We start from the raw sequence: 26,092 nt of genomic DNA, 5'->3' as shown, positions 1-26,092 counted from the left end.
CCGCACCTCCACGCGTCCCCGCACCTCCATGCGTCTCCGCACCTCCATGCGTCCCCACAACTCCATGCATCCCGCACCTCCATGCATCCCCGCACCTCCACGGGCCCCTGCACCTCCATACGGCCCTGCACCTACATGCGCCCCCGCACCTACATGCGTCCCCCGCACCTCCACATGTCCCCGCACCTCCACGGGTCCCTGCACCTTCATGGGTCCCTGCACCTCCATGCGTCCTTGCACCTCCATGCATCCCTGCACCTCCATGCATCCCTGCATCTCGGTGCATCCCTGCACCTTCATGCATCCCTGCATCTCCATGCGTCTCTGCACCTACATGGGACCCTGCACCTCCATGCATCCCTGCACCTCCATGCATCCCTGCACCTCCATGCACCTCCATGCATCCCTGCATCTCGGTGCATCCCTTCACCTTCATGCATCCCTGCATCTCCATGCGTCTCTGCACCTACATGGGACCCTGCACCTCCATGCATCCCTGCACCTCCACAGGTCCCAGCACCTCCACGGGTCCCAGCACCTCCAAGCGTCCCAGCACCTCCAAGCGTCCCCGCACCTCCAAGTGTCCCTGCACCTCCAAGTGTCCCTGCACCTCCACGGGTCCCTGCACCTCCATGCACCTCCATGCATCCCTGCATCTTGGTGCGTCCCTGCACCTTCATGCGTCCCTGCACCGCCACATGTTCCTGCACCTACACGCGTCCACGCACATCCACGCGTCTCTGCACCTTCACGGGTCCCTGCACCTCCACTGGTCCCTGCATCTCCACGCGTCCCCGCACCTCCACGCATCCCCACACCTCTACGCGTCCCACACCTCCACACGTCCACACCTCCACACGTGCCAGATGGCATATGCGTGCTCTGCAGTGGGACTTGAAGTTCCAGTGGGCACAGCATCAGGGCAACCTGACCGATCATGTCCAGATCTCGGAGGGCACTGCACGAAAATTGCAGTGGTGGCTCACAAATCGCGATTGGGTCCATGGCAGATCCCTCTCCCATCCCCAACCGGAGCACACAGTTGTGACGGTTAGGTCCCTCCTGGGATGGGGTGGCCACTTGGGAGAGGCGGAGATCAGAGGCCTCTGGTCTCCGGCTGAGTCCCGGCTCCATATCAACCTTTTGGAGCTTCGGGCGATCCGACTTGCACTGAAAGAATTCATTCCCTCTGTCCGGGGAAGTGTAGTGCAGGTGTTCACAGACTACACCACCGCCATGTGGTATTGCAACAAACAGGGCGGGGTGGGGTCCTGGACCCTATGTCAGGAGGCTCTGTGCCTCTGGACATGGCTGGAACATCAAGGCATTACCTTGGTGGTTCAACACCTGGCAGGTTCTCTGAACGCCAGGGCGGATGAACTCAGCCGCCGGTGCATGATGGATCACGAGTGGCGTCTGAACTCGGACGTGGCGCGAGGTCTCTTTCAGCAGTGGGGAGAGCCTTGGTTAGATCTATTCGCCACCGAAGAGAACTCACAATGTCATCAATTCTGCACGTTGTAATTTCCAAGGCGGCACTCGCTCGGCGACTCTTTTCATCGCGAGTGGAGTTGCGGTCTGTTGTACGCCTTTCCGCCTATGCCACTTCTGCCCAGAGTGCTGAAAAAGATCAGGCGCAACAGGGCCCAAGTCATCCTTGTGGCTCTGGATTGGGCATGAAGATACAGGTATCCCGAGCTACTCAGCACGCCGATCGATCCCACGATCCGACTTCCTCTTCCGGAGCATCTTCTGTCGCAGCAGCAGGGGATGGTTCTCCACCCGAACCTGTACAGCCTCCATCTCCATGCGTGGAGTTTGAGCGGCGACAGTTGACAGCTTTTGATCTTCCACCCGAAGTCTGTGATGTCATTTTGGCAGCCAGGTGTTCCTCCGCTAAAACGGCATACGCCTGCAGATGGAACAAGTTTGTGGCATGGTGCACAGTGAAGGCTGTGGATCCCCTTTCTGCCCCTCTTTCTGAAGTCCTTCTGCTCCTTCTTTCTTTGGCAAAGCAGGGCTCTGCTCTGGGCACTATCAAAGGTTATCCTTTGGCCATCTCCGCCTTTTCACGGCTTCCAGATCAGCCTTCTCTCTTTAAGTCCCGGTTGTTAACCGTTTCCTAAAAGGCATTATGCACACGTTTCCTCCCGTGCCGTTCATAATGCCTCAATGGGACTTGAATCTTGTCTTGACATATTGTGAGAAAGTGCCATCTTTCTTGCATGGTATGCCCCCACTTTTTGCTAAATTGCTGAATGTACTTCGATTGAGTGTACCCTGGGTTCCTGCCAATCAGGTGCCCAGGGCCTATGTTCCTTCCTTAAACCACACAAACTCCAAATTGGCAAACCCTAGCCACATGTCAGCCCCTAGTAAATGGTACCCTAGGTACCCAGGGCCTTGTGGCCAGGGAAGGCCTCTAAGGGCTGCAGCACTCATTGTGCCACCCTCAGAGGCCCTGTACCCTTACACACACACTGCTCTTACAGGCTGAGTGTCTGGGTGCAGGACAAAACAAAGAGTCGACATGGCACACATCACTGTGTACCATGCCCATCACCTACACTGCCAAGGCATATGTCAGCCACCCCTCTAGCTGGGTGCATTACGCCTATGGTGTGGGTACAGGAGCAGGAGCCCTGTGCCCCTACAGTACCCGGGTCCAATCCTGGGCACTGTAAGTGCAGTGCTGTCATTTAAGAGTACATGGTGCTGAGAGCTTGTCAAACACGAGCTCCACAGCACCATATTGGCAACACTGAAGCCTGGGAAGTTTGGTATCAAACTTCTCAGCACATTGAACCCACACTGATGCCAGTGTAGGATTTAATGTACTAAGCACCCCAGAAGGCATCTTAGAGATGCCCCCTTACAGCTAACTTACAATCCACATCTGTGTTGGACAGGCCACATGAAGGGCTTGCTCCCTCCCCGCACGACAGGGCCCGAGCTCCGGCCCACCAGGCATAACCCACGAAAAGCACCTGTGCCCCGTCTCCCGACGGATCTTCTGCCCTCGGACCTCTACTAATCACGGGGCCCAGCCCCACCGGCTCCCCCGGCCGGCTCAAGCCGCCATCTTGGGCCCTGCACCACGAGGCCGCGTGGCCTCGGCCCGACCCTAACCCCAGGCCTGGCCGGCCCCGACATCCCGGCACCACCCTCCACCCAGGAGGTGAGCGGACCACTTGGCAGGGCAATGGGAGAACGAAGTGTCAAGAGCTCTTCCCCCGCCAGGTGCCGATCGCCTCCAGCTCCCCCAGGCGCTGGCTCCACCCCCTGCTGGGTGGCTGGACACCTTCATCCCGGACCCTCCGACCTCCAAGTGCGAGGGTCCGGACATCAAAGGGCGCCTGCCCTATAACTGGGGCAGCTCCGGAGCAGGAAGGCAGTTGTATCCTGGAGTCGAGAGACACCGAGAGAACTCAGCCTTGACGGACTACTGGCGCTGCCGTAGCCCGTTCTTGTGAACCATCGTCCTGCCTGCTGGCGCTGCCGCGGCCTTCTGCAACATCCATCCTAGTCGGGACCTGCTGGCGCTGCCGCGGCCCGTTGTAACGACCATCTTCGTCGGGACCTGCTGGCGCTGCCGCGGCCCGTTGTATCGACCATCCTCGTCGGGACCTGCTGGCGCTGCCGCGGCCCGTTGTATCGACCATCCTCACCGGGACCTGCTGGCGCTGCCGCGGACCGTACATCGACCATCTTTCCGGGACCTGCTGGCGCTGCCGCGGACCGTGTACCGACCATCTCAACCGGGACCTGCTGGCGCTGCCGCGGCCCGTACCCACTAAACCACCAAGCTCGAGGATTGTGAGCTAGTCATCATCTCATCCGACCTACCTGACTGGTAGACAGACTGTCCCGCTACCCCTTACCCTGCTTTGAGAGACTTGAATCGAGGGGACCCCTGAGTCCAGACCTCCTTGTACCATTCAACCGTACCTTAAGAAGTGCTTATAAAGAACACTGAACCTTATCCGTGTGTGGTATCTGTCTGTGGGGGGGGAAGTTACTTGTCTGTACGATCGCTGGAGACGGCTCTCCTCGGAGACCTCTCCTCCTGACCCCGGCCGACCCTCCCGGTCCGTCTACCCTTTCTAACATTGGTGGCCAGCGGCGCGATCCGAATCAACGCATAATCGTACAGAGAGTAGCTCACCCCACGACAAAAACACGATGTCAGCCAAAGATAGCAGCTCCACCGAGAAATTCCAAATGGATAAATTAGAAGAATACAACCACCGCGAACTGAGACAATTCTGTATAGAACTTGGCATTGCTACCACCGGCCTGAGTACCAAGGATGATCTAAAGCACGCCCTAGAGTCGTGGACAGAGACTGGGGTCGCCGGACCCTCCGACCAAAGCAGCATCACACCAGAGGAGAACGCCACGGCTCCCGAGGAGCGGGGAACGGGCCTCTCGCAGGAGGAGATCCGAGAAAGAGAAAGAACCAGATTACACGAGTTGGAAATGGCACGACTCAAGATGGATGGGGAACTCAAGTTAGCTGAACAGAAACTCAACCTCGAGCATATGCGGCTCCGAGATGAACGAGAAGAGAAGCAGAGACAGAGAGAGCTGGAGGAGAAAAAAATAACGCTCGAGCACGAGCGCCAACTAGCGGAGATAGAACTTCGGAAACAGAATAAAGAACTGGGGGTGCCTGAGCGACCACACACCCCGGGGCCAATCGAGAAAAAAGTCCACATCCCCAAGGATGTTGTCCGCGAGTATGTCCGAGAAGACGACATACAACAGTGGTTTAAAGCCTACGAGATCGCCATGACCTCCCACCGGATCGACCGGAGTGATTGGGGAGCCGGACTTTGGGGGAGGTTTATCAACGAGGGTCGCGATGCCCTGCTGCAGCTCCCAGATCACCAAATGTCGTCCTACGACCACATGAAGGCTGCCCTCCTCACCCGCTACGGCCTCACACCCGAGATGTACCGCCAGAGGTTCAGAGATTGCACCCGGATCCCAGGTACAACTTGGGTAGAATACGTGAACTATTTCAGCCGTGCCTTCGAGGGTTGGATAAAGGGGAGCCATGTCACCACCTACGAACAACTCTTTAACCTTATGGTATGGGAGCACCTGTCGAACAACTGTTTCGTCGAGCTCAGGCAGCACCTCCTCGACAGTAAGCTGACTGACCCCCGGCAGCTCGCCGCCGAAGCTGACCGATGGGAAAGCACCCGAGTGGGCCGGAGGGGGCCACCCGAACAGAACAGAAGCAACCAAGGCCAGCACCGTCCTCGGGGAGGAGGAGGGGGCCAGGGGCGAGGGAGAGACGCCTTGCCAGCAACACCCGTGACCAGCACCCCGCCTCCGGCCGGCCGGGGCAACCCCCCGTGGCGTCCTGGGGTCCGAGCCAACGTCACGTGCCACCGATGCCAGCGAGTCGGCCACTACGCCAATGACCCGAGCTGCCCGCAGAACCAAACACCCAAGCCCCGCCAGGTAGCTGCCGCCGCCCTGGGGGAAGAGCGATCATCGGAGGAACCAGAAGAGTATGAGCCGGCCCAGCAAGAGTGGGAACCGGCCGCCATGGTCCTGGCGTGCTTAGGGGGAAGAGACATGGTCCCGCGGGCTCCCCTACCCGCTAACACCAGGAAATACGGTCAGTGGGTGACCATTAATGGACAGCGAGCCGAGGCCTTGCGTGACACAGGCGCCAGTGTGACGGCCGTCCGCTGTCACCTGGTGAAGCCCGAGCAGATCCTGCCGAACATTCTCTGCTCCGTCCGCTCGGCAGACAACTCTGAAAGTATGTGTCAAATGGCCTGCGTCCCATTCGAATGGGGAGGGGTCTCCGGCCTGTTGAAGGTGACGGTCCGGGACGATGCCCCCGTGGACTGCCTCCTGGGGAATGACCTCGAGAGTTCCCCGTGGGCCACCGTTGAGAGAAGAGAGCACCTGGGGATGCTGGGCCTCCCGGACTGGGCCTGCATAACCACCCGGTCCATGGCCGCCCGTGCCGTCCCTCGATCAGAAGAACCGGAATGGCCAGCACCTCCGCCCCCGGTCGCCCCAGTAGAAGACAACGACGAGGCCAGCCTCCCAGACCCGACGACCGAAGGGGACGCACAACCCCAGGACCTCCCTGACCTGGCTCAGTGGCGTCAAGAAGGGGGGCCCACCCAAGAACAGTTCCGCCAGGAACAAAAGACCTGTCCCTCCCTCGAGGGACTCCGCCAACAAGCCAGCGCCCAGAGCGCAGGGGACTCCACCGGAACTCACTGGGTCTACTGGGATAACGACCTGCTATACAGCGAGCAAAGAATCGCCGAGCTGGGGGCCGGTCGAGTACTGGTGGTACCTCTCCGCTTCAGAGACTTTCTGCTCAACCTGGCCCACGATGTCCCCCTGGCTGGACACCTGGGCCAGGACAAAACGTACAGCCGCCTAGTGACCCACTTTTTTTGGCCGAAAATGAGGAACGACGTCCTGAACCACTGCCGATCTTGCCCCACATGCCAAGCCAGCGGGAAGAGTGGCCGGAAGCTGAAAGCCCCTCTGCAACCCTTCCCTGTGGTCACCACCCCGTTCGAGCGGGTAGGGATAGACATTGTGGGGCCTCTGGACCCCCGCACGGCACAAGGACACAGGTTCATCTTAGTACTGGTGGACCATGCCACCCGCTACCCCGAGGCGGTGCCCCTACGGACCGTGACAGCTCCGGTGGTTGGCCGGGCCCTAATGGGGATCTTCTCCCGGGTAGGCTTCCCCCGAGAAGTCGTCAGCGACCGAGGCACGAACTTTATATCCAAGTACATGAAGTCCCTCTGGCAACAATGCGGGGTCACCTACAGATTCACGACCCCCTATCACCCCCAAGGGAACGGACTAGTGGAGCGTTTTAACCGCACTCTCAAGGGGATGATTGGGGGATTGGAAGAGCCCCTCCGTCGCCGGTGGGATGTACTACTCCCGTGCCTCCTCTTCGCCTACCGAGAAGTTCCCCAGAAGTCCCTCGGTTTTAGCCCTTTCGAACTCCTGTACGGGCACCCTGTGCGAGGACCCCTCAGCCTCGTAAAAGAAGGTTGGGCGATGGCCCCCCTAAAGACCCCTCCAGACGTCTTCAAATACATCCTGGCCCTACGCAACCAGACCCGGCGCTTCAGAGAGATGGCCAAGGCGAACCTCGAGGCCAGCCAGGAGGACATGAAGAGGTGGTATGATCACAATGCCTCCTCCGTTGAGTTCGAGCCCGGACAACAAGTATGGGTGATGTCCCCCACCGAACCCTGTGCCTTGCAAGATAAGTGGACGGGGCCCTTCAAAGTGGTCGAGCGCAAAAGCCCCGTCACTTATCTCATCGACCTGGGGACCTCCCGGAACCCCTTCCGGGTCCTCCACACCAACCGACTCAAACCACACTTTGTGCGCTCAGAACTCAGCCTCCTGATGGCTACGGACAGTGGGGCAGAGGAAGACTCCGAACCCCTCCCGGATCTTCTGAAGACTCAGGAGAATGACGGCTCCGTGGACGGGGTCCGGCTCTCTGACGCCCTCACTCCGGAGCAACGCCAGGGCTGCCGGAACCTCCTGCTGCAGTTCGCTACCCTGTTCTCCCTCACCCCCGGGGTCACCCCTTGGTGTTTGCACGACGTGGACACCGGGGACAGTCCCCCTGTCCGACACCGGGCCTACCGCGTACCAGATCGGGTACGGGCCTGCATACAGGAGGAAGTGGCCAAGATGCTCACAATCGGGGTCATCGAGCCCTCGGACAGTCCCTGGGCCAGTCCGGTTGTATTGGTTCCCAAAGCCGCTGCCCCCGGCACCGCACCTGAACTGAGATTCTGCGTCGACTACCGGGGCTTGAACGCTGTCACCCGGACCGACGCTCATCCGATTCCCCGAGCAGACGAGCTGATCGACCGGCTGGGGGCCGCCCGCTACCTTAGTATCTTCGACCTAACAGCGGGCTCACACCCAGGGCTCAGGAACGGTCAGCCTTCTCTACCCCCGATGGCCACTACCAATTCAAGGTCATGCCCTTCGGCATGAAGAATGCCCCCGCCACGTTTCAACGCCTCGTGAACCAGGTCTTGGCGGGGCTCGAAGAGTTCAGCGCTGCCTACCTGGACGATATCGCTGTATACAGCCGCCACTGGCCCGACCACCTCCGTCACCTCCAAGAGGTCCTACAGGCCCTCCAGCGGGCCGGCCTCACAATTAAGGCCGGCAAGTGCCAAATTGGCCAAGGGTCTGTGACCTACCTTGGGCACCAAGTGGGAAGCGGGCTGGTGGCCCCGCTACAACTTAAGATTGCTGCCATCCAGTCCTGGCAGCCCCCCGCCACCCAGACCGAGGTCCGAGCCTTCTTGGGGCTCACCGGCTACTACCGGCGGTTCGTGAAAGACTACGGCAGCATCGTGGGGCCCCTCACGGGTCTCACGTCCAAGAACCAGCCGAGGCGGATTAACTGGACCCCCGATTGTCAAGCGGCCTTCGAGAAGCTGAAGGCCGCCCTGTGCACCGCCCCTGTGCTCCAGGCCCCCGATTACAGTCGGGAATTCGTGGTACAGACCGACGCCTCCGACCACGGCATCGGAGCCGTCCTTTCTCAGCTAAACCCCGAGGGTCATGACCAGCCGGTGGCCTTCATCAGTCGACGTCTCCTGGCCCGAGAACAGCGCTGGAGCACCATCGAGAGGGAGGCCTTCGCAGTGGTGTGGGCCCTCAAAAAGCTCCGGCCCTATCTCTTCGGTACCCACTTCCGGGTACAAACCGACCATCGACCCCTGCAGTGGCTGATGCAGATGCGGGGGGAGAACCCAAAACTCCTGCGCTGGTCCATTTCCCTGCAGGGAATGGACTTCACTGTGGAGCACCGACCAGGCCAAGACCACGCCAACGCGGATGGCCTGTCCCGCTTTTTCCGCCTCGACGAAGAGAGTCCCCAAGGAGATGGGTGACTCTCCTCGCCTTCAGCTGGGGGGGACGCATGTTGGACAGGCCACACGAAGGGCTTGCTCCCTCCCCGCACGACAGGGCCCGAGCTCCGGCCCACCAGGCATAACCCACGAAAAGCACCTGTGCCCCGTCTCCCGACGGATCTTCTGCCCTCGGACCTCTACTCATCACGGGGCCCAGCCCCACCGGCTCCCCCGGCCGGCTCAAGCCGCCATCTTGGGCCCTGCACCACGAGGCCGCGTGGCCTCGGCCCGACCCTAACCCCGGGCCTGGCCGGCCCCGACATCCCGGCACCACCCTCCACCCAGGAGGTGAGCGGACCACTTGGCAGGGCAATGGGAGAACGAAGTGTCAAGAGCTCTTCCCCCGCCAGGTGCCGATCGCCTCCAGCTCCCCCAGGCGCTGGCTCCATCCCCTGCTGGGTGGCTGGACACCTTCATCCCGGACCCTCCGACCTCCAAGTGCGAGGGTCCGGACATCAAAGGGCGCCTGCCCTATAACTGGGGCAGCACCGGAGCAGGAAGGCAGTTGTATCCTGGAGTCGAGAGACACCGAGAGAACTCAGCCTTGACGGACTACTGGCGCTGCCGTAGCCCGTTCTTGTGAACCATCGTCCTGCCTGCTGGCGCTGCCGCGGCCTTCTGCAACATCCATCCTAGTCGGGACCTGCTGGCGCTGCCGCGGCCCGTTGTAACGACCATCTTCGTCGGGACCTGCTGGCGCTGCCGCGGCCCGTTGTATCGACCATCCTCGTCGGGACCTGCTGGCGCTGCCGCGGCCCGTTGTATCGACCATCCTCACCGGGACCTGCTGGCGCTGCCGCGGACCGTACATCGACCATCTTTCCGGGACCTGCTGGCGCTGCCGCGGACCGTGTACCGACCATCTCAACCGGGACCTGCTGGCGCTGCCGCGGCCCGTACCCACTAAACCACCAAGCTCGAGGATTGTGAGCTAGTCATCATCTCATCCGACCTACCTGACTGGTAGACAGACTGTCCCGCTATCCCTTACCCTGCTTTGAGAGACTTGAATCGAGGGGACCCCTGAGTCCAGACCTCCTTGTACCATTCAACCGTACCTTAAGAAGTGCTTATAAAGAACACTGAACCTTATCCGTGTGTGGTATCTGTCTGTGGGGGGGAAGTTACTTGTCTGTACGATCGCTGGAGACGGCTCTCCCCGGAGACCTCTCCTCCTGACCCCGGCCGACCCTCCCGGTCCGTCTACCCTTTCTAACAATCTGCTCTGAGGCTGCCCAGGCTGCCACACAGCAGACACGTTGCTGGACCCCTGGGTGGGAGAGCCCCTGCTCTCCCGGGCCTGCAACAATGCACATCCTGGGTGAGGTGAGAAATCTCCTCCCCCAGGATGAGCAAAGGGAAGCTTCAAAGGCATACCGCCATTTGGAGTTTCCCCAGGCCACTGCAACCCCCCACTCTGGCGGGAAGCTTGGCCGGAAACCCCATACAAGGACAGGGGATGTGCCAGCCTGCCCACCCCACCCCTCAGGTGGGGGAGGCGAGGTGAAGCACATCTCCGGGCTCTCACCATCTTGAAGATGGGAGGCCCTACCCTATCAGGATTAGGCTACTGCCCCCCTCCCACAGGAGAGAGGCAGGATAGGGGGTGTACCCACCCCAGGACAAGGACCCATTGGTCCCTGGCCTTCACCAACCTGTAACGCCCCTAAATCTAGTATTTAGGGGCACCCTGAACCTTCCTTCCTTAGATTCCAGATAGAAAATTACAAGAAGAGCAAGAAGAACAAAGACCTGCCCTGCAGCTGCTAAAAAGAGAAGAAGACACCAACTGCTTAGGCCCCAGCCCTACCGGCCTGTCGACTCTCGAACCTGCACCAGCGCGGCATCTCTCGTGGCCAGCAACCTCACCAACCCCGGAGGACCTGGCTACCTTTTGGCTCTAAGCCCCTGGGACTCCCATGAGTAGAGGCTCTACTCAAGAAACCTATTTTTAACCCCTGGCAGCAGCCCGGAACCGCGGACCCAACACACTCTGCACCAGCCAAGCCTGGCCAGTGCCGGAGTGGACAAAGACCCTGAGGACGACCCCACGGCGACTGTGACCCCGAGTCCGGCACCCAAGGACCCCCCTCGACATCCCGGAAGAAGCCTGCAGCCTCCGAACCAAGTGCCACCCCAACCGCGATCAACCAGAGGGTAAGATTCCCGACGTCAAAAGGCACCCCTGCACCCGGCGCCCTGCGGCCCCCTGTGCCCAATCCCAGGGTACCCACCTAACCTACAACTACCCAACTTACCTCTCGAAGTGGTGGTGGCACCGGAAACATCCTCGTCCCCGAGCCTGCAGCCTTTTTCCAAACCGGAACATTCCCATTGATTTCCATTGAGCGCCCGAAGGCTCAAAAGCACCCTGCACCCAGCCGCCCGAGTGGCCCTGGCAGTGCCCTCTCTACACTAACCTACTTCCCCACTTGCCCTGAGTAAGTGACCAGGAGCCCAGCTCCCACAGCCGCGTGGCTTGCCAGACAGCAGCCACCAACCAAGGCCCCCCTATCCCTCATAGGATAACATTGGGCCTAACTCTCTCTGCACCCGGCCGTCCTGAAACCGCTGAGGGTGAACCAACTGTACCTACCTGACACTGGGGGACCCCTGAGTCCATGCCCGGAATTTCAACTCTGCCAGTCGAGTACTTACCCTTAAACCGCTAACTTCATTTTCCTCATAGGGTAACATTGACTGGCTTTTTCTTCAAAAATCTTCTAAGTGTGAACTTTTCAAAACTGCAAAAATTCACCAAAAATCAGCCAAGTGACAAAAACGAATTTACTCACCTGCTCCTAGGTGAGCTCCCAGTGCTGGATCTTGGTGCCCAGCCCTGACCCTGAAAAGTGTTCACAACTATACTTACCTCTAACTCATTTTTCTCCCATAGGAAACCATTGTCTGCTTTTCTGTGAAATTTCTTCTAAGTGTCTATTTTTGCAAATTTGAAATATTCTTTTAAAATCGTACCATTTCTGCAAACGAAATTACTTACCTGTTTTTGATAAGGACCCCAGTCCTGGGACTAGGTACCCAGTCCTGGATTACTAAAGTAACGATAAAGTACTCTACCTGCAATTTGAATTTCTTGCCATAGAGATCCATTGAATGTTTTCTTTGAAATATTTTCGAAGTGCTAACTTTTGAAATAGCTAAATATTATTTCAAAATCATTACAGTTATTAAGTCGACTTTCATCACGTGATTCTGAATACTGACCCAAGGCTGGTTCTAGGAGCCAGACCTGGAATTCCAAAAGTAATCAGCAAAGTAATTTATTACAAATAACCTGAATTTACCATTGAGCTCAATGCATTGTTATGTTTAGGAAATAGGATTGTTTATTGCAACCAACTGTGACTGTTTACACAAATTTATTGCTTAAGACAAAAGTAATTATATTCAACCTCTCATTCTGAGAAAGTATATTTTTACCCCCTTTGTGGTTCTAAAAATAAAACAAGCATATATTTTATATATATAAACCATTGGCCTAGAGTTCAGTTATTGAGTGTGTGAAACCATTTGCTGACTGAGTGTGTACAATAAATGCTTTACACTGTCCTCTGGTACTGCCTTACTGCTCGACCAAGCTACCACTTTTGAGAGTAAGGTCATACCTAACTTTGACCTCTATCAGCCTCTGGGGGACTGTGGACTCTGTACACCCTGTACCTATTAGGGAACAGTATATACAGAGCCACTTTCTCACATTGGTGGATCAGCGGTTGGATACAAACTTGCATTTGTTGGACTACTTGGTTACCATCTGATCACACGACAGAACTCTTAAAAATTGCCTTTAGAATTCTGATTGGTTTTTCCAAAATTACTAAAAGTCTTGCTAGGGCCTTGCTTAAGTCCCATTAGAATTTTAGAAAAATAAAAGTCAGTATAGTCACTGTAGAGGGTTAGAACTGTCAGGTTAGAATGTCTCAAACAAACCCAGCTATTAGTGATAATAATAACATGGACCTGGTGGAGGAGCTCGACCTCACACCTTACTTACACTTGTCTTTCAAGGAATTGAGGTCCTTATGTAAACTCAAAAATTTACAAATGGGTCTGCATCCAACCAAACAAGGGCTCCAGGAGCTCCTGGCTGAGTATGCTAAAGACCACCCATCTGAACATGGTGATGGCCAGTCAGATGAGGAAAGGGAAACAGGGGAGGTGGACAGCAACCTCCCCATACTATTCCCTAGGGAGGAGATGGCACCCATACCCTCCAACTCAAGACATAGCATCTGGGCACCTAGAGACCACACAGTTGGCTCTGGTCCCAGAGACAACACTGGGGGACCCCCCAGTGAAGAGGACAGCCTTGTGAGGCTGGCCAGAAGAATAGATCTAGAGTCCAGACTCCTGGCCCTAGAAAAGGAAAGGAGAGAGATGGGTTTAGCACCCATCAATGGTGGCAGCAATAATAAAAACAAGGATAGGGAGGAAACTTCTGACCCTAAAATCCCCAAAGGGATTGTCCCTAAATTTGAGGAAGGTGATGATATCACCAAATGGTTCACAGCCTTTGAGAGGGCTTGTGATATCAGGAAAGTAAAGAAACCTCTCTGGGGGGCACTCCTGTGGGAACTGTTCTCTGGTAACTGCAGGGACAGGCTTCTGACTCTCTCTGGGCCAGAAGCAGGATCCTATGACCTCATGAAGAAAGCTCTGATTGAGGGATTTGGATTCACCACTGAGGAGTATAGAATTAGATTCAGGGGGGCTCACAAAACCCAGACCCAGTCCTGGATTGATTTTGTAGATTTCTCAGTGAAGACACTGGATGGTTGGTTAGCTGGACATGGTGTGCAGGATTTTACTGGATTGTACAATTTATTCATGAAGGAACATATTTTGAGTAACTGCACAAATGAAAAGTTGCATCAGCATTTGGTAGACCTAGGTCTAATTTCTCCCCAAGAATTGGGAAAGAAGGCGGACCACTGGGTCAAGACTAGGGTGACCAAGACAACCACTGGGGGTGACCAAAAGAAGGTGGTCACAAAACCTCCCCAGGGGAAAGGTGGTGAGAATCCCCAAGATAAAAAGTCTGAGTCTTCCAAAGGGCCCCAAAAACCTGTTCAGGTGGGTGGGACCCAAACTACTCCCTATGTGCCCCAACCATATAGGGGGAAGAACTTTGATCCCTTAAAGGCCTGGTGTAATACCTGTAAGAAGCAGGGACACCTAACTGTAACTTGCCCCCAAAACAAAGCCCCTAAGGCACCCAGTACAGCCACTCCTGGGGCAGCAAGTATACAAATGGGATCAGAGGTGTACCCTGAGCAAATCTGGGAACACACTGAAGCAAGTTTAGTCTCCTTGGGAGAAGTGGAGTTTGCCACTGTGGCTGTGTGGCCCCCCAACTTAAAGAAATACTTACAGTACCCCTGGGTAAATGGAACTAGGGTAGAAGCTCTGAGGGATACAGGTGCCAGTGTCACTATGGTGAAAGACACACTGGTTTCCCCTGAGCAATACTTGATTGGGAAGTCTTACCCAGTCACCAACGCTGACAGTGTCACCACTAGTCATCCCATGGCCATGGTAACATTAGGCTGGGGGGGGGGGGTTACTGGCCTGAAACAGGTAGTGGTCTCTCCAAAGTTGCCAGCTGCATGTCTGCTTGGAAATGATCTGGAAACCTCAGCCTGGGCTGAGGTTGAGTTAAAGGCCCATGCAGCCATGCTGGGCATCCCTGAATTGGTGTGTGTGCAAACCAGAGCACAGAGCAAGAGGAAGGGTGAAAAAGTAGGTTTGGAGCCTGGAATAATGGCCCAACCAACCAAGAGGAAGGGCAAGAAGACTGGGGGACCAGCTTCTGTACAGCCAAACACTCAGAACCCCTCTCCCCCTGGAGAGGATGTAGATACCCCTGAGGGAACTGAGTCCATGGAGCTTGACCCTTACCAGGTTGAACTCTTGGGCCCAGGGGGACCCTCTAGGGAAGAGCTGTGCCAGGGTCAGCGAGACTGTCCCACTCTTGAAAGCCTGAGACAACAAGCTGCTTCAGAAGCCAGGGGAGATGTCAGTGGTACCCACAGAGCTTATTGGGAAGAGGGATTACTGTATGCTGAGGCAAGAGACCCCACTCCTGGAGCCACCAGGAGGGTGGTAGTGCCACAGAAGTACAGGGAGTTCCTCCTAACTTTGGCTCATGACATCCCCCTAGCTGGACATCTGGGGCAATCCAAAACTTGGGAAAGGTTAGTGAGTCACTTTTACTGGCCCCAGATGCACCAAAAGGTGAAGGAGTTTGTCAGCTCCTGTGTTACCTGTCAGGCCAGTGGCAAGACAGGTGGCCACCCAAAGGCCCCCCTCATTCCACTACCAGTGGTGGGGGTCCCCTTTGAAAGGGTAGGTGTGGACATTGTGGGTCCACTTGAACCTCCCACAGCCTCAGGGAACAAATTCATTCTAGTAGTAGTGGATCATGCTACTAGGTACCCTGAAGCAATTCCACTTAGGACTACTACAGCTCCTGCAGTAGCCAAGGCCCTCCTGGGTGTCTTCACCAGGGTGGGTTTTCCTAAGGAGGTGGTTTCAGACAGAGGTTCCAACTTCATGTCTGCTTACCTAACACACATGTGGAAAGAGTGTGGAGTGCAGTACAAGTTTACTACACCCTACCACCCACAAACCAATGGCCTTGTTGAGAGGTTCAACAAGACATTGAAAGGTATGATCATGGGACTCCCTGAGAAACTCAAAAGGAGGTGGGATGTCCCGTTACCATGCTTGCTTTTCACTTACAGGGAAGTGCCACAGAAGGGAGTAGGTTTCTCACCCTTTGAACTTCTGTTTGGTCATCCTGTAAGGGGACCACTGTGTCTTGTAAAAGAGGGCTGGGAGAGGCCTCTTCAGGAACCCAAACAGGACATAGTGGACTGTGTGCTTGGCCTAAGGTCCAGAATGGCTGAGTATATGGAAAAGGCATCCAAGAACCTTGAGGCCAGCCAGGAGCTCCAGAAGCACTGGTATGACCAAAAAGCTGCACTGGTTGAATTTCAACCAGGGCAACAGGTGTGGGTTTTGGAGCCAGTGGCACCAAGGGCTCTCCAAGATAAATGGAGTGGCCCTTACCCTATCCTAGAGAGAAAGAGTGAGGTCACCTATCTAGTTGACCTGGGCACTAGCAGGACACCCAAAAGGGTCATCCATGTGAACCGCCTTAAACTCTACAATGATAGGGCTGACATCACCATGCTGATGGTGACTGATGAAGAACAGGAAGCAGAGAGTGAGCCACTCCCTGACCTCCTATCCTACAGCCCAAAAGATGGGTCAGTAGATGGTGTGATTTTTTCAGACACCCTCTCTGCCCAACAGCAAACTGACTGCAAGCAAGTCTTGCAACAGTATGCTAGCCTCTTTTCCCTGACCCCTGGTCTGACAAGCTGGTGTACCCATGATGTGGACACTGGTGACAGTGCACCTGTCAAGAACAAAATCTATCGACAGTCAGATCAAGTCAAGGAAAGCATCAAAGCTGAGGTCAGCAAGATGCTGGAGTTAGGGGTCATTGAACCCTCTGAGAGCCCCTGGGCTAGCCCAGTGGTTCTGGTCCCCAAACCTCATCAACAGGGTGAAAAGAGAGAGTTGAGTTTCTGTGTGGACTATAGAGGGCTCAACTCTGTCACCAAGACAGATGCTCACCCTATCCCAGGAGCAGATGAACTGATAGACAAATTGGGGGCTGCCAAAATTCTCAGTACCTTTGACTTAACTGCAGGGTACTGGCAGATTGGCATGGCCCCAGGAGCAAAAGAAAAGACAGCATTCTCCACCCCTGATGGGCATTATCAGTTTACTGTGATGCCCTTTGGGTTAAAGAATGCCCCTGCCACCTTCCAGAGGTTGGTGAACCATGTCCTGGCTGGGTTGGAGTCCTTTAGTGCAGCTTATCTTGATGATATTGCTGTCTTTAGCTCCACCTGGCAGGATCACCTGATCCACCTTGGGAAGGTTTTAGAGGCTCTGCAGAGTGCAGGTCTCACTATCAAGGCATCCAAATGCCAGATAGGGCAGGGCACTGTGGTGTACTTGGGCCACCTTGTAGGTGGAGGCCAGGTACAGCCCTTACAACCCAAAATCCAGGCCATCCTGGACTGGGTTGTTCCAACAACCCACAGCCAGGTCAGGGCATTCCTTGGCTTGACTGGGTACTACAGGAGGTTTGTGAAGGGGTATGGGTCCATTGTGACCCCCCTCACAGAACTCACCTCCAAGAAAATGCCCAAGAAAGTTAACTGGACAGTTAGTTGTCAAAAGGCTTTTGACACCCTAAAAGAAGCAATGTGCTCAGCACCAATTCTAAAAGCTCCAGATTATGCCAAGCAGTTCATAGTGCAGACTGATGCCTCTGAGCTAGGGATAGGAGCGGTCCTATCCCAGACCAATGATGAAGGCCAAGACCAACCTGTTGCTTTTATAAGCAGAAGACTACTCCCTAGAGAGCAGCGTTGGAGTGCCATTGAGAGGGAGGCCTTTGCTGTGGTTTGGTCCCTGAAGAAGCTGAGGCCATACTTGTTTGGCACTCACTTCCTAGTTCAAACTGACCACAGACCTCTCAGATGGCTAATGCAGATGAAAGGGGAAAATCCAAAACTACTGAGGTGGTCCATCTCCCTACAGGGAATGGACTTTGAAGTGGAACACAGACCAGGGACTGCCCATGCCAATGCAGATGGACTTTCCAGGTTCTTCCACTTAGACAATGAAGACTCCATAGGACAAGGTTAGTCTCATCACCTTTCGTTTGGGGGGGGGTTGTGTGAGAAAGTGCCATCTTTCTTGCATGGTATGCCCCCACTTTTTGCTAAATTGCTGAATGTACTTCGATTGAGTGTACCCTGGGTTCCTGCCAATCAGGTGCCCAGGGCCTATGTTCCTTCCTTAAACCACACAAACTCCAAATTGGCAAACCCTAGCCACATGTCAGCCCCTAGTAAATGGTACCCTAGGTACCCAGGGCCTTGTGGCCAGGGAAGGCCTCTAAGGGCTGCAGCACTCATTGTGCCACCCTCAGAGGCCCTGTACCCTTACACACACACTGCTCTTACAGGCTGAGTGTCTGGGTGCAGGACAAAACAAAGAGTCGACATGGCACACATCACTGTGTACCATGCCCATTACCTATACTGCCAAGGCATATGTCAGCTACCCCTCTAGCTGGGTGCATTACGCCTATGGTGTGGGCACAGGAGCAGGAGCCCTGTGCCCCTACAGTACCCGGGTCCATTCCTGGGCACTGTAAGTGCAGTGCTGTCATTTAAGAGTACATGGTGCTGAGAGCTTGTCAAACACGAGCTCCACAGCACCATATTGGCAACACTGAAGCCTGGGAAGTTTGGTATCAAACTTCTCAGCACATTGAACCCACACTGATGCCAGTGTAGGATTTAATGTACTAAGCACCCCAGAGGGCATCTTAGAGATGCCCCCTTACAGCTAACTTACAATCCACGTCTACTCTGAGGCTGCCCAGGCTGCCACACAGCAGACACGTTGCTGGACCCCTGGGTGGGAGAGCCCCTGCTCTCCCGGGCCTGCAACAATGCACATCCTGGGTGAGGTGAGAAATCTCCTCCCCCAGGATGAGCAAAGGGAAGCTTCAAAGGCATACCGCCATTTGCAGTTTCCCCAGGCCACTGCAACCCCCCACTCTGGCGAGAAGCTTGGCCGGAAACCCCATACAAGGACAGGGGATGTGCCAGCCTGCCCACCCCACCCCTCAGGTGGGGGAGGCGAGGTGAAGCACATCTCTGGGCTCTCGCCATCTTGAAGATGGGAGGCCCTACCCTATCAGGATTAGGCTACTGCCCCCCTCCCACAGGAGAGAGGCAGGATAGGGGGTGTACCCACCCCAGGACAAGGACCCATTGGTCCCTGGCCTTCACCTACCTGTAACGCCCCTAAATCTAGTATTTAGGGGCACCCTGAACCTTCCTTCCTTAGATTCCAGATAGAAAATTACAAGAAGAGCAAGAAGAACAAAGACCTGCCCTGCAGCTGCTAAAAAGAGAAGAAGACACCAACTGCTTAGGCCCCAGCCCTACCGGCCTGTCGACTCTCGAACCTGCACCAGCGCGGCATCTCCCGTGGCCAGCAACCTCACCAACCCCGGAGGACCTGGCTACCTTTTGGCTCTAAGCCCCTGGGACTCCCATGAGTAGAGGCTCTACTCAAGAAACCTATTTTTAACCCCTGGCAGCAGCCCGGAACCGCGGACCCAACACACTCTGCACCAGCCAAGCCTGGCCAGTGCCGGAGTGGACAAAGACCCTGAGGACGACCCCACGGCGACTGTGACCCCGAGTCCGGCACCCAAGGACCCCCCTCGACATCCCGGAAGAAGCCTGCAGCCTCCGAACCAAGTGCCACCCCAACCGCGATCAACCAGAGGGTAAGATTCCCGACGTCAAAAGGCACCCCTGCACCCGGCGCCCTGCGGCCCCCTGTGCCCAATCCCAGGGTACCCACCTAACCTACAACTACCCAACTTACCTCTCGAAGTGGTGGTGGCACCGGAAACATCCTCGTCCCCGAGCCTGCAGCCTTTTTCCAAACCGGAACATTCCCATTGATTTCCATTGAGCGCCCGAAGGCTCAAAAGCACCCTGCACCCAGCCGCCCGAGTGGCCCTGGCAGTGCCCTCTCTACACTAACCTACTTCCCCACTTGCCCTGAGTAAGTGACCAGGAGCCCAGCTCCCACAGCCGCGTGGCTTGCCAGACAGCAGCCACCAACCAAGGCCCCCCTATCCCTCATAGGATAACATTGGGCCTAACTCTCTCTGCACCCGGCCGTCCTGAAACCGCTGAGGGTGAACCAACTGTACCTACTTGACACTGGGGGACCCCTGAGTCCATGCCCGGAATTTCAACTCTGCCAGTCGAGTACTTACCCTTAAACCGCTAACTTCATTTTCCTCATAGGGTAACATTGACTGGCTTTTTCTTCAAAAATCTTCTAAGTGTGAACTTTTCAAAACTGCAAAAATTCACCAAAAATCAGCCAAGTGACAAAAACGAATTTACTCACCTGCTCCTAGGTGAGCTCCCAGTGCTGGATCTTGGTGCCCAGCCCTGACCCTGAAAAGTGTTCACAACTATACTTACCTCTAACTCATTTTTCTCCCATAGGAAACCATTGTCTGCTTTTCTGTGAAATTTCTTCTAAGTGTCTATTTTTGCAAATTTGAAATATTCTTTTAAAATCGTACCATTTCTGCAAACGAAATTACTTACCTGTTTTTGATAAGGACCCCAGTCCTGGGACTAGGTACCCAGTCCTGGATTACTAAAGTAACGATAAAGTACTCTACCTGCAATTTGAATTTCTTGCCATAGAGATCCATTGAATGTTTTCTTTGAAATATTTTCGAAGTGCTAACTTTTGAAATAGCTAAATATTATTTAAAAATCATTACAGTTATTAAGTCGACTTTCATCACGTGATTCTGAATACTGACCCAAGGCTGGTTCTAGGAGCCAGACCTGGAATTCCAAAAGTAATCTGAAAAGTAATTTATTACAAATAACCTGAATTTACCATTGAGCTCAATGCATTGTTATGTTTAGGAAATAGGATTGTTTATTGCAACCAACTGTGACTGTTTACACAAATTTATTGCTTAAGACAAAAGTATTTATATTCAACCTCTCATTCTGAGAAAGTATATTTTTACCCCCTTTGTGGTTCTAAAAATAAAACAAGCATATATTTTATATATATAAACCATTGGCCTAGAGTTCAGTTATTGAGTGTGTGAAACCATTTGCTGACTGAGTGTGTACAATAAATGCTTTACACTGTCCTCTGGTACTGCCTTACTGCTCGACCAAGCTACCACTTTTGAGAGTAAGGTCATACCTAACTTTGACCTCTATCAGCCTCTGGGGGACTGTGGACTCTGTACACCCTGTACCTATTAGGGAACAGTATATACAGAGCCACTTTCTCACACATATCTGATGTGCGCTCCTTTCGAGCCCCTTCATATCTGTCCTTTGCATCTTCTCACTCTCAAGACGGCCTTCCTGGTAGCTATCACCTCTGCCAGAAGGGTGAGTGAGCTCCAGGCTCTTTTCTCCAAACCTCCTTTCCTTTCTGTTCATCCGGACAAGGTGGTTTTAAGGACCCGTCCTTCTTTCTTGCCAAAGGTTGTCACGCCCTTCCACATTGAGCAGACCATCACTTAGCCCACCTTCTTTCCGCCTTCGCATCCTTCGAGGGAGGAGGAGAGGCTCCGCCGTTTGGACCCAAAACGTGCTCTCGCTTTCTATCTGAAGCGTACACAGCAGTTCCGGGTGGATGCCCAGCTCTTTGTTGGCTACATGGGTGCCAACAAAGGTTGGGCCATGCACAAACAAACCATCTCGCGGTGGGTCGTTCTGTGCATCAAAGCATGTTACTCTTTGGCTAAGAAGGAGCCTCCTGTGGGGCTGCGTGCCCATTCTACCAGGGCAACTGCAGCCACTACTGCCTTGGGACGTGGCGTTCCCTTGCAGAACATTTGTCAGGCAGCTACGTGGTCCTCGCTGCACACGTTTACCAAGCATTACTGCCTTGACAGTCAAGTCCGGAGAGACGGCTTCTTTGGCCGTTCGGTTCTCCGTTACTTTCTGGTGTAATCTGTTTGCAGACCCACCACCGGGGTTGGTATTGCTTGGGTATCTATTCTAAGGTAAGGAATCTATCACTAACGTGTCTCTTTCAGATGCACAAGTTCCTTCTTGCGTAACGATATTTCTGTAAGAAACATTAGTTAGTGATAGATTCCTTACCGCCCCACCCATCCTCCCCGTTATGCGAACTGATTTCTAGGGTTGAGGTCATCCACCTTTTTAGGGCCCTAGTTTCATGGCACTAGTGGTCAGTTTCTTGCATGGCTCTGCGTTCCTGGCGTGGAAAGTCGTGTACAGAAGTGCTGCTCTCAGAGTCTGAGGGTGAAGCTTGCAGTGTTGAAGAGCTTCTCTCATAGTGTTTGAAGTGCTGCACTCAGGGTCTGGGGGTGAAGCTTGCAGTGTTGAAGAGCTTCTCTCATAGTGCCTGAAGTGCTGCACTTAGAATCTGAGGGTGAAGCTTGCAGTGTTGAAGAGCTTCTCTCATAGTGTTTGAAGTGCTGCACTCAGGGTCTGAGGGTGAAGCTTTCAGTGTTGAAGAGCTTCTCTCATAGTACCTGAAGTGCTGCACTCAGGGTCTGAGGATGAAGCTTGCAGTGTTGAAGAGCTTCTCTCATAGTGTTTGAAGGGCTGCACTCAGGGTCTGAGGGTGAAGCTTGCAGTGTTGAAGAGCTTCTCTCATAGTACCTGAAGTGCTGCACTCAGGGTCTGAGGGTGAAGCTTGCAGTGTTGAAGAGCTTCTCTCACAGTGTTTGAAGTGCTGCACTCAGGGTCTGAGGGTGAAGCTTGCAGTGTTGAAGAGCTTCTCTCATAGTGTTTGAAGTGCTGCACTCAGGGTCTGAGGGTGAAGCTTTCAGTGTTGAAGAGCTTCTCTCATAGTACCTGAAGTGCTGCACTCAGGGTCTGAGGATGAAGCTTGCAGTGTTGAAGAGCTTCTCTCACAGTGTTTGAAGTGCTACACTCTGTGCTTGACAGTGATGCTTGCGGTGTCTAAGAACGTTGCTCACAGTAGGACTCTACTCACTGTAAACCTGTTATATCGATTTTAGTAAAAGGTCTTTAATCCTGCCTTCATGTTTTTTGCAGGGATTACGAGGTCCAAGGGTGAGTACTGATATAACCAAACTCCTCCCTTCAGGGGTGACTACTACACTGTCCGTTCTCCCTTCTTACCTTAGGTGAGTACTGCTTCATGTTCCCATCTTCCCTCTCTCTTCTCTCTTCTTCCAAAGGGTAGGTAGTATTCTATCAGTTCTTTCTACTCGCGTCAGTACTGTCTTCCCTAATTTCTCTTCTTTTCTTGGGTGATGTAAGAAATCGTATCATTATTACTTAGGGCGGATGACCACCCACCTGAAGGAATAATCATTACCATTGTCACGGTAAAGTCACTAAATGAACCTGTACTCACCCCGTATGACACAGAGCAGACAAGGCAATGTGTTAAGCATTGAAGCAGTAGCAAAACAGTAACGAGGTCAAAATGCAAAACAAGAAAAATCCCAAACTGAGTCAGAAAAGTTGAGTAAAATGTAAACAAAATTACACCTATATGACAAACATCCAGTTAGCTAAACTGCAGATATATATTTTTTTGTAACTTTTAAGTAGAAATAGCGACAAGAAACACAAAGTGCCAGTGATAGTATGTGGTCCCGGTGTAGCAGAACCTACGTGCAATTTGAGTCTGGCCACTGTACCTCCAATAAAGCCAGCGACAGAGGTCTGGTAGGAAACAAGCTGGGTTTTGTGGCAGCTAAACAGTGGATACACAAGAATTGTCTTGGCATTCTGTTTCCTTCCTTTTAAATGCATGCCAAGTGTTATATGTAAAACCCAGAGACAGAAGTCTTGGTAGGACAAAAGCAGGGTTTCGCCATCCTGTTTTCTTCCTTTTGAGTTTGTTTGAAGTTATTTGTAAACCCCAGCAGACCTTTGAAGCAGGATTTGACAATGTAATGTCAAAAAGAATGTCCAAAGCCCCCACCCTACATATTCTGTGAGGTTCAGAGGAGTCATCTCTGCCCATTCAGTTCAACCTGTCAATCACAGTGACCTATTGCGTAGCTCCTGGGAGGAATGTCACACTTCATTCACACCTACTTGAATGCTAATCACTGGATGGGAGATGTTGGAGAACAATTGCACATTAGCCTATTGGAACATCTGGAAAAGAAATTACTTTTCCTTAATGGATATTCAAAATCTGACTTAATAATTGATTTGGGTTTTTAATAACTATTAAAAATAGTTGTTTAATTATTTTTCTAGCTAGTCACATTACCAAGCTACAGTATTAGGATTTTAATCTGTACTCTGGTTTTCTATATAGGACAGCTAGACCTACCATTATGGACATAGCTTCTTATAAAGACTTCTGATGACAGATTTCTCACCTTGTGAATTTCCCCAGAATCCTGGCTAAGTTGTGAAACTTTATAGCAATTCTCTCACATGTTGACAGGTGGCGTTGTGCTGCTCTGCGTCCCGTGCTTAATTTGAGCTGGTGGTTTCCGGTGCTCATCACCAGCACTTCATTATCAACACCAGCAGTTATGACAATCTGCCACATGGTAGTGCTGATTGTCTCAATTAGAGAGGAACACAACAGTTTTTATTAATTCAATATACAATAATAATGACTATTACCTGCTGCTGCCCAAGCCATTCTTACAGCTTTGGGGGCCCGGAATAGTGGGAATTGTCACAATTGTAGGACTGTGATGGTTAGTTGTGTTGGTTCGGTCATTGGCGGTGCTGGCAGGGCCAATAGGTGGTGCAAGCCACAGTGGCCTCCATGCGAGGTCTCTGGCCCTTTCTTTTTGTCCAAATTAAGCACTGCCTGCATCGGGTCTGTTCCCCCCCTGATATGACACCAGGGTGCTCTTATATGTGTCACCTCAGTGTGCTGACGTCAGTCACTTTCTTCTGCACCTTCCAACGCAGATACGGATCTAGCAGTGCAGTCTCATACAGACTTTATTTCCTTTAAAAACCCTTTACAGTGCGCGGATATGGGCTCTAATACAACAGGTTATAAATTGGCTCTGACCGTCACTGACAGATGTTGGTGTTAGACCCTCACAATGTCTGCTCCTGGTGCCTCGGCACTTCACACGACTCAGAGATTTGCCTGGCTCAGCAAAGACGGGTCACAGAGCCAACCCCAAAGTCAAGGTAGCCATTGGGGAGCTCCAGAGGTAGAAGCTGTCCTGGCCGAGGGCACGGACGCACCCAAGACCAGTCAGGGACGTTCCAAGTCGAAGTCACAGAGTTCAGGTAAGTCAAGGATATCCCATAAAAAGTACAACTCGAAGCAGGGGGTCTTCATTGCCCCCTTGCCTCCCCTCCCCCCACACACACCATTCTCACGCAGTGCCCTGGGTGCATCCAGGCCACGGACAGGCTTTAGCAGATATCATTCTGAGTCCCCCTCGAGTGGCCGCTAAGGCTTACAAACTCTTGTCAACTGTGAGAGGCTGTGGAGAACATACGTGGTACCCCATCAGATCCTGGCGGAGCGCCCAAGGGTCCCAAGGTCCCGAGGTAGCTGCCAGTCGCACCTCATGGGTAGATCCTTCCCTGACACTGACCACACCCATTGACCTATGCCACGTTTGACCCTTTCCTCGAGCGTGGCCCCGCTGGCTCCACCGGTCCCGCTGGCCCCACCGGCCCGAGCACCGACGCTGGAACCAACCTCAATGATGTAGCCGACATTGGGTAACTGGGGTTCTCAATCCAGCGTAGGCCAACCAAAACCCCTTTCTACCTTCTAATGAGGCCCTCTTTGGACTACTGGGAGGAACTTGGTCGAAACTAGGATCTTTCTTTTCAGTCAGTAGACTTGGGCAAGATGACATAGGCCTGCCCCCGGAGACCCCAACTTTCTTCTGCAGCACCCTTCCCCAAAGAGTTTGGTGGTACAGGCATCCTCCAGCTTCCTAAACCCTCATTGGTTCCCTACTACCCCACCCGGCAGGGTGTTCAAACAAAATGGCACATTCGCAAAATGGGTATTCTCCAGGACTAGTCCCGCCCTAAAGACTTTTAATACCTCGTGCCTCCTGGGCAGGGACTCACAGGTTGTAGGATACAGCGGCACACACCGTTGAGGCTGTCCCGGAAGAGATTAGACCGATCTTGGATGGTTAGGACACAGCCAAGTGCACAATCCACACGGGTCTGGACACGATCAGCTGCCTGGGTTGGGCGGTCATACCCAGCATGCATGCCTGGATTCACTCCCCAGGCTCTCCATCGGATGCCACACTCCCTCCTCATTGACGCGCCCTTTGATGGCTCAGCGCCTGGATTCACTCCCAGGCACTCCATCGGATGCCACACTCCCTCTTCATGGACGCGCCCTTTGATGGCTCAGTGCCTGGATTCACTCCCAGGCACTCCATCGGATGCCACACTCCCTCCTCATGGACATGCCCTTTGATGGCTCAGCGAAGGCTGATTCAGCCTTGGACAGATTCAAAGAGAGCGGTCTCT

At 53.8% G+C, this 26,092-nt stretch overlaps 1 protein-coding gene across 3 annotated transcripts in view; it reads left to right on the top strand.

The window, feature by feature from the left end:
* Positions 1–26,092, top strand: part of COL27A1 (collagen type XXVII alpha 1 chain) — a 2,221,286-nt gene that overhangs the window by 1,885,603 nt on the left and 309,591 nt on the right. For all 3 annotated transcript variants that reach the window (XM_085614179.1, XM_085614180.1, XM_085614178.1), the window contains exon 54: positions 22,679–22,696. In XM_085614179.1, coding sequence (XP_085470305.1) covers positions 22,679–22,696 — 18 coding nt within the window. The remainder of the gene's footprint in view (positions 1–22,678; positions 22,697–26,092) is intronic.

The sequence above is a fragment of the Triturus cristatus genome, chromosome 1_2 (assembly GCF_964204655.1).
Source record: "Triturus cristatus chromosome 1_2, aTriCri1.1, whole genome shotgun sequence".
Classification (NCBI taxonomy): Eukaryota; Metazoa; Chordata; class Amphibia; order Caudata; family Salamandridae; genus Triturus; species Triturus cristatus.
Note: the sequence above shows the minus strand (reverse complement) of the source record. Positions and strands in the feature narration are given on the sequence as shown.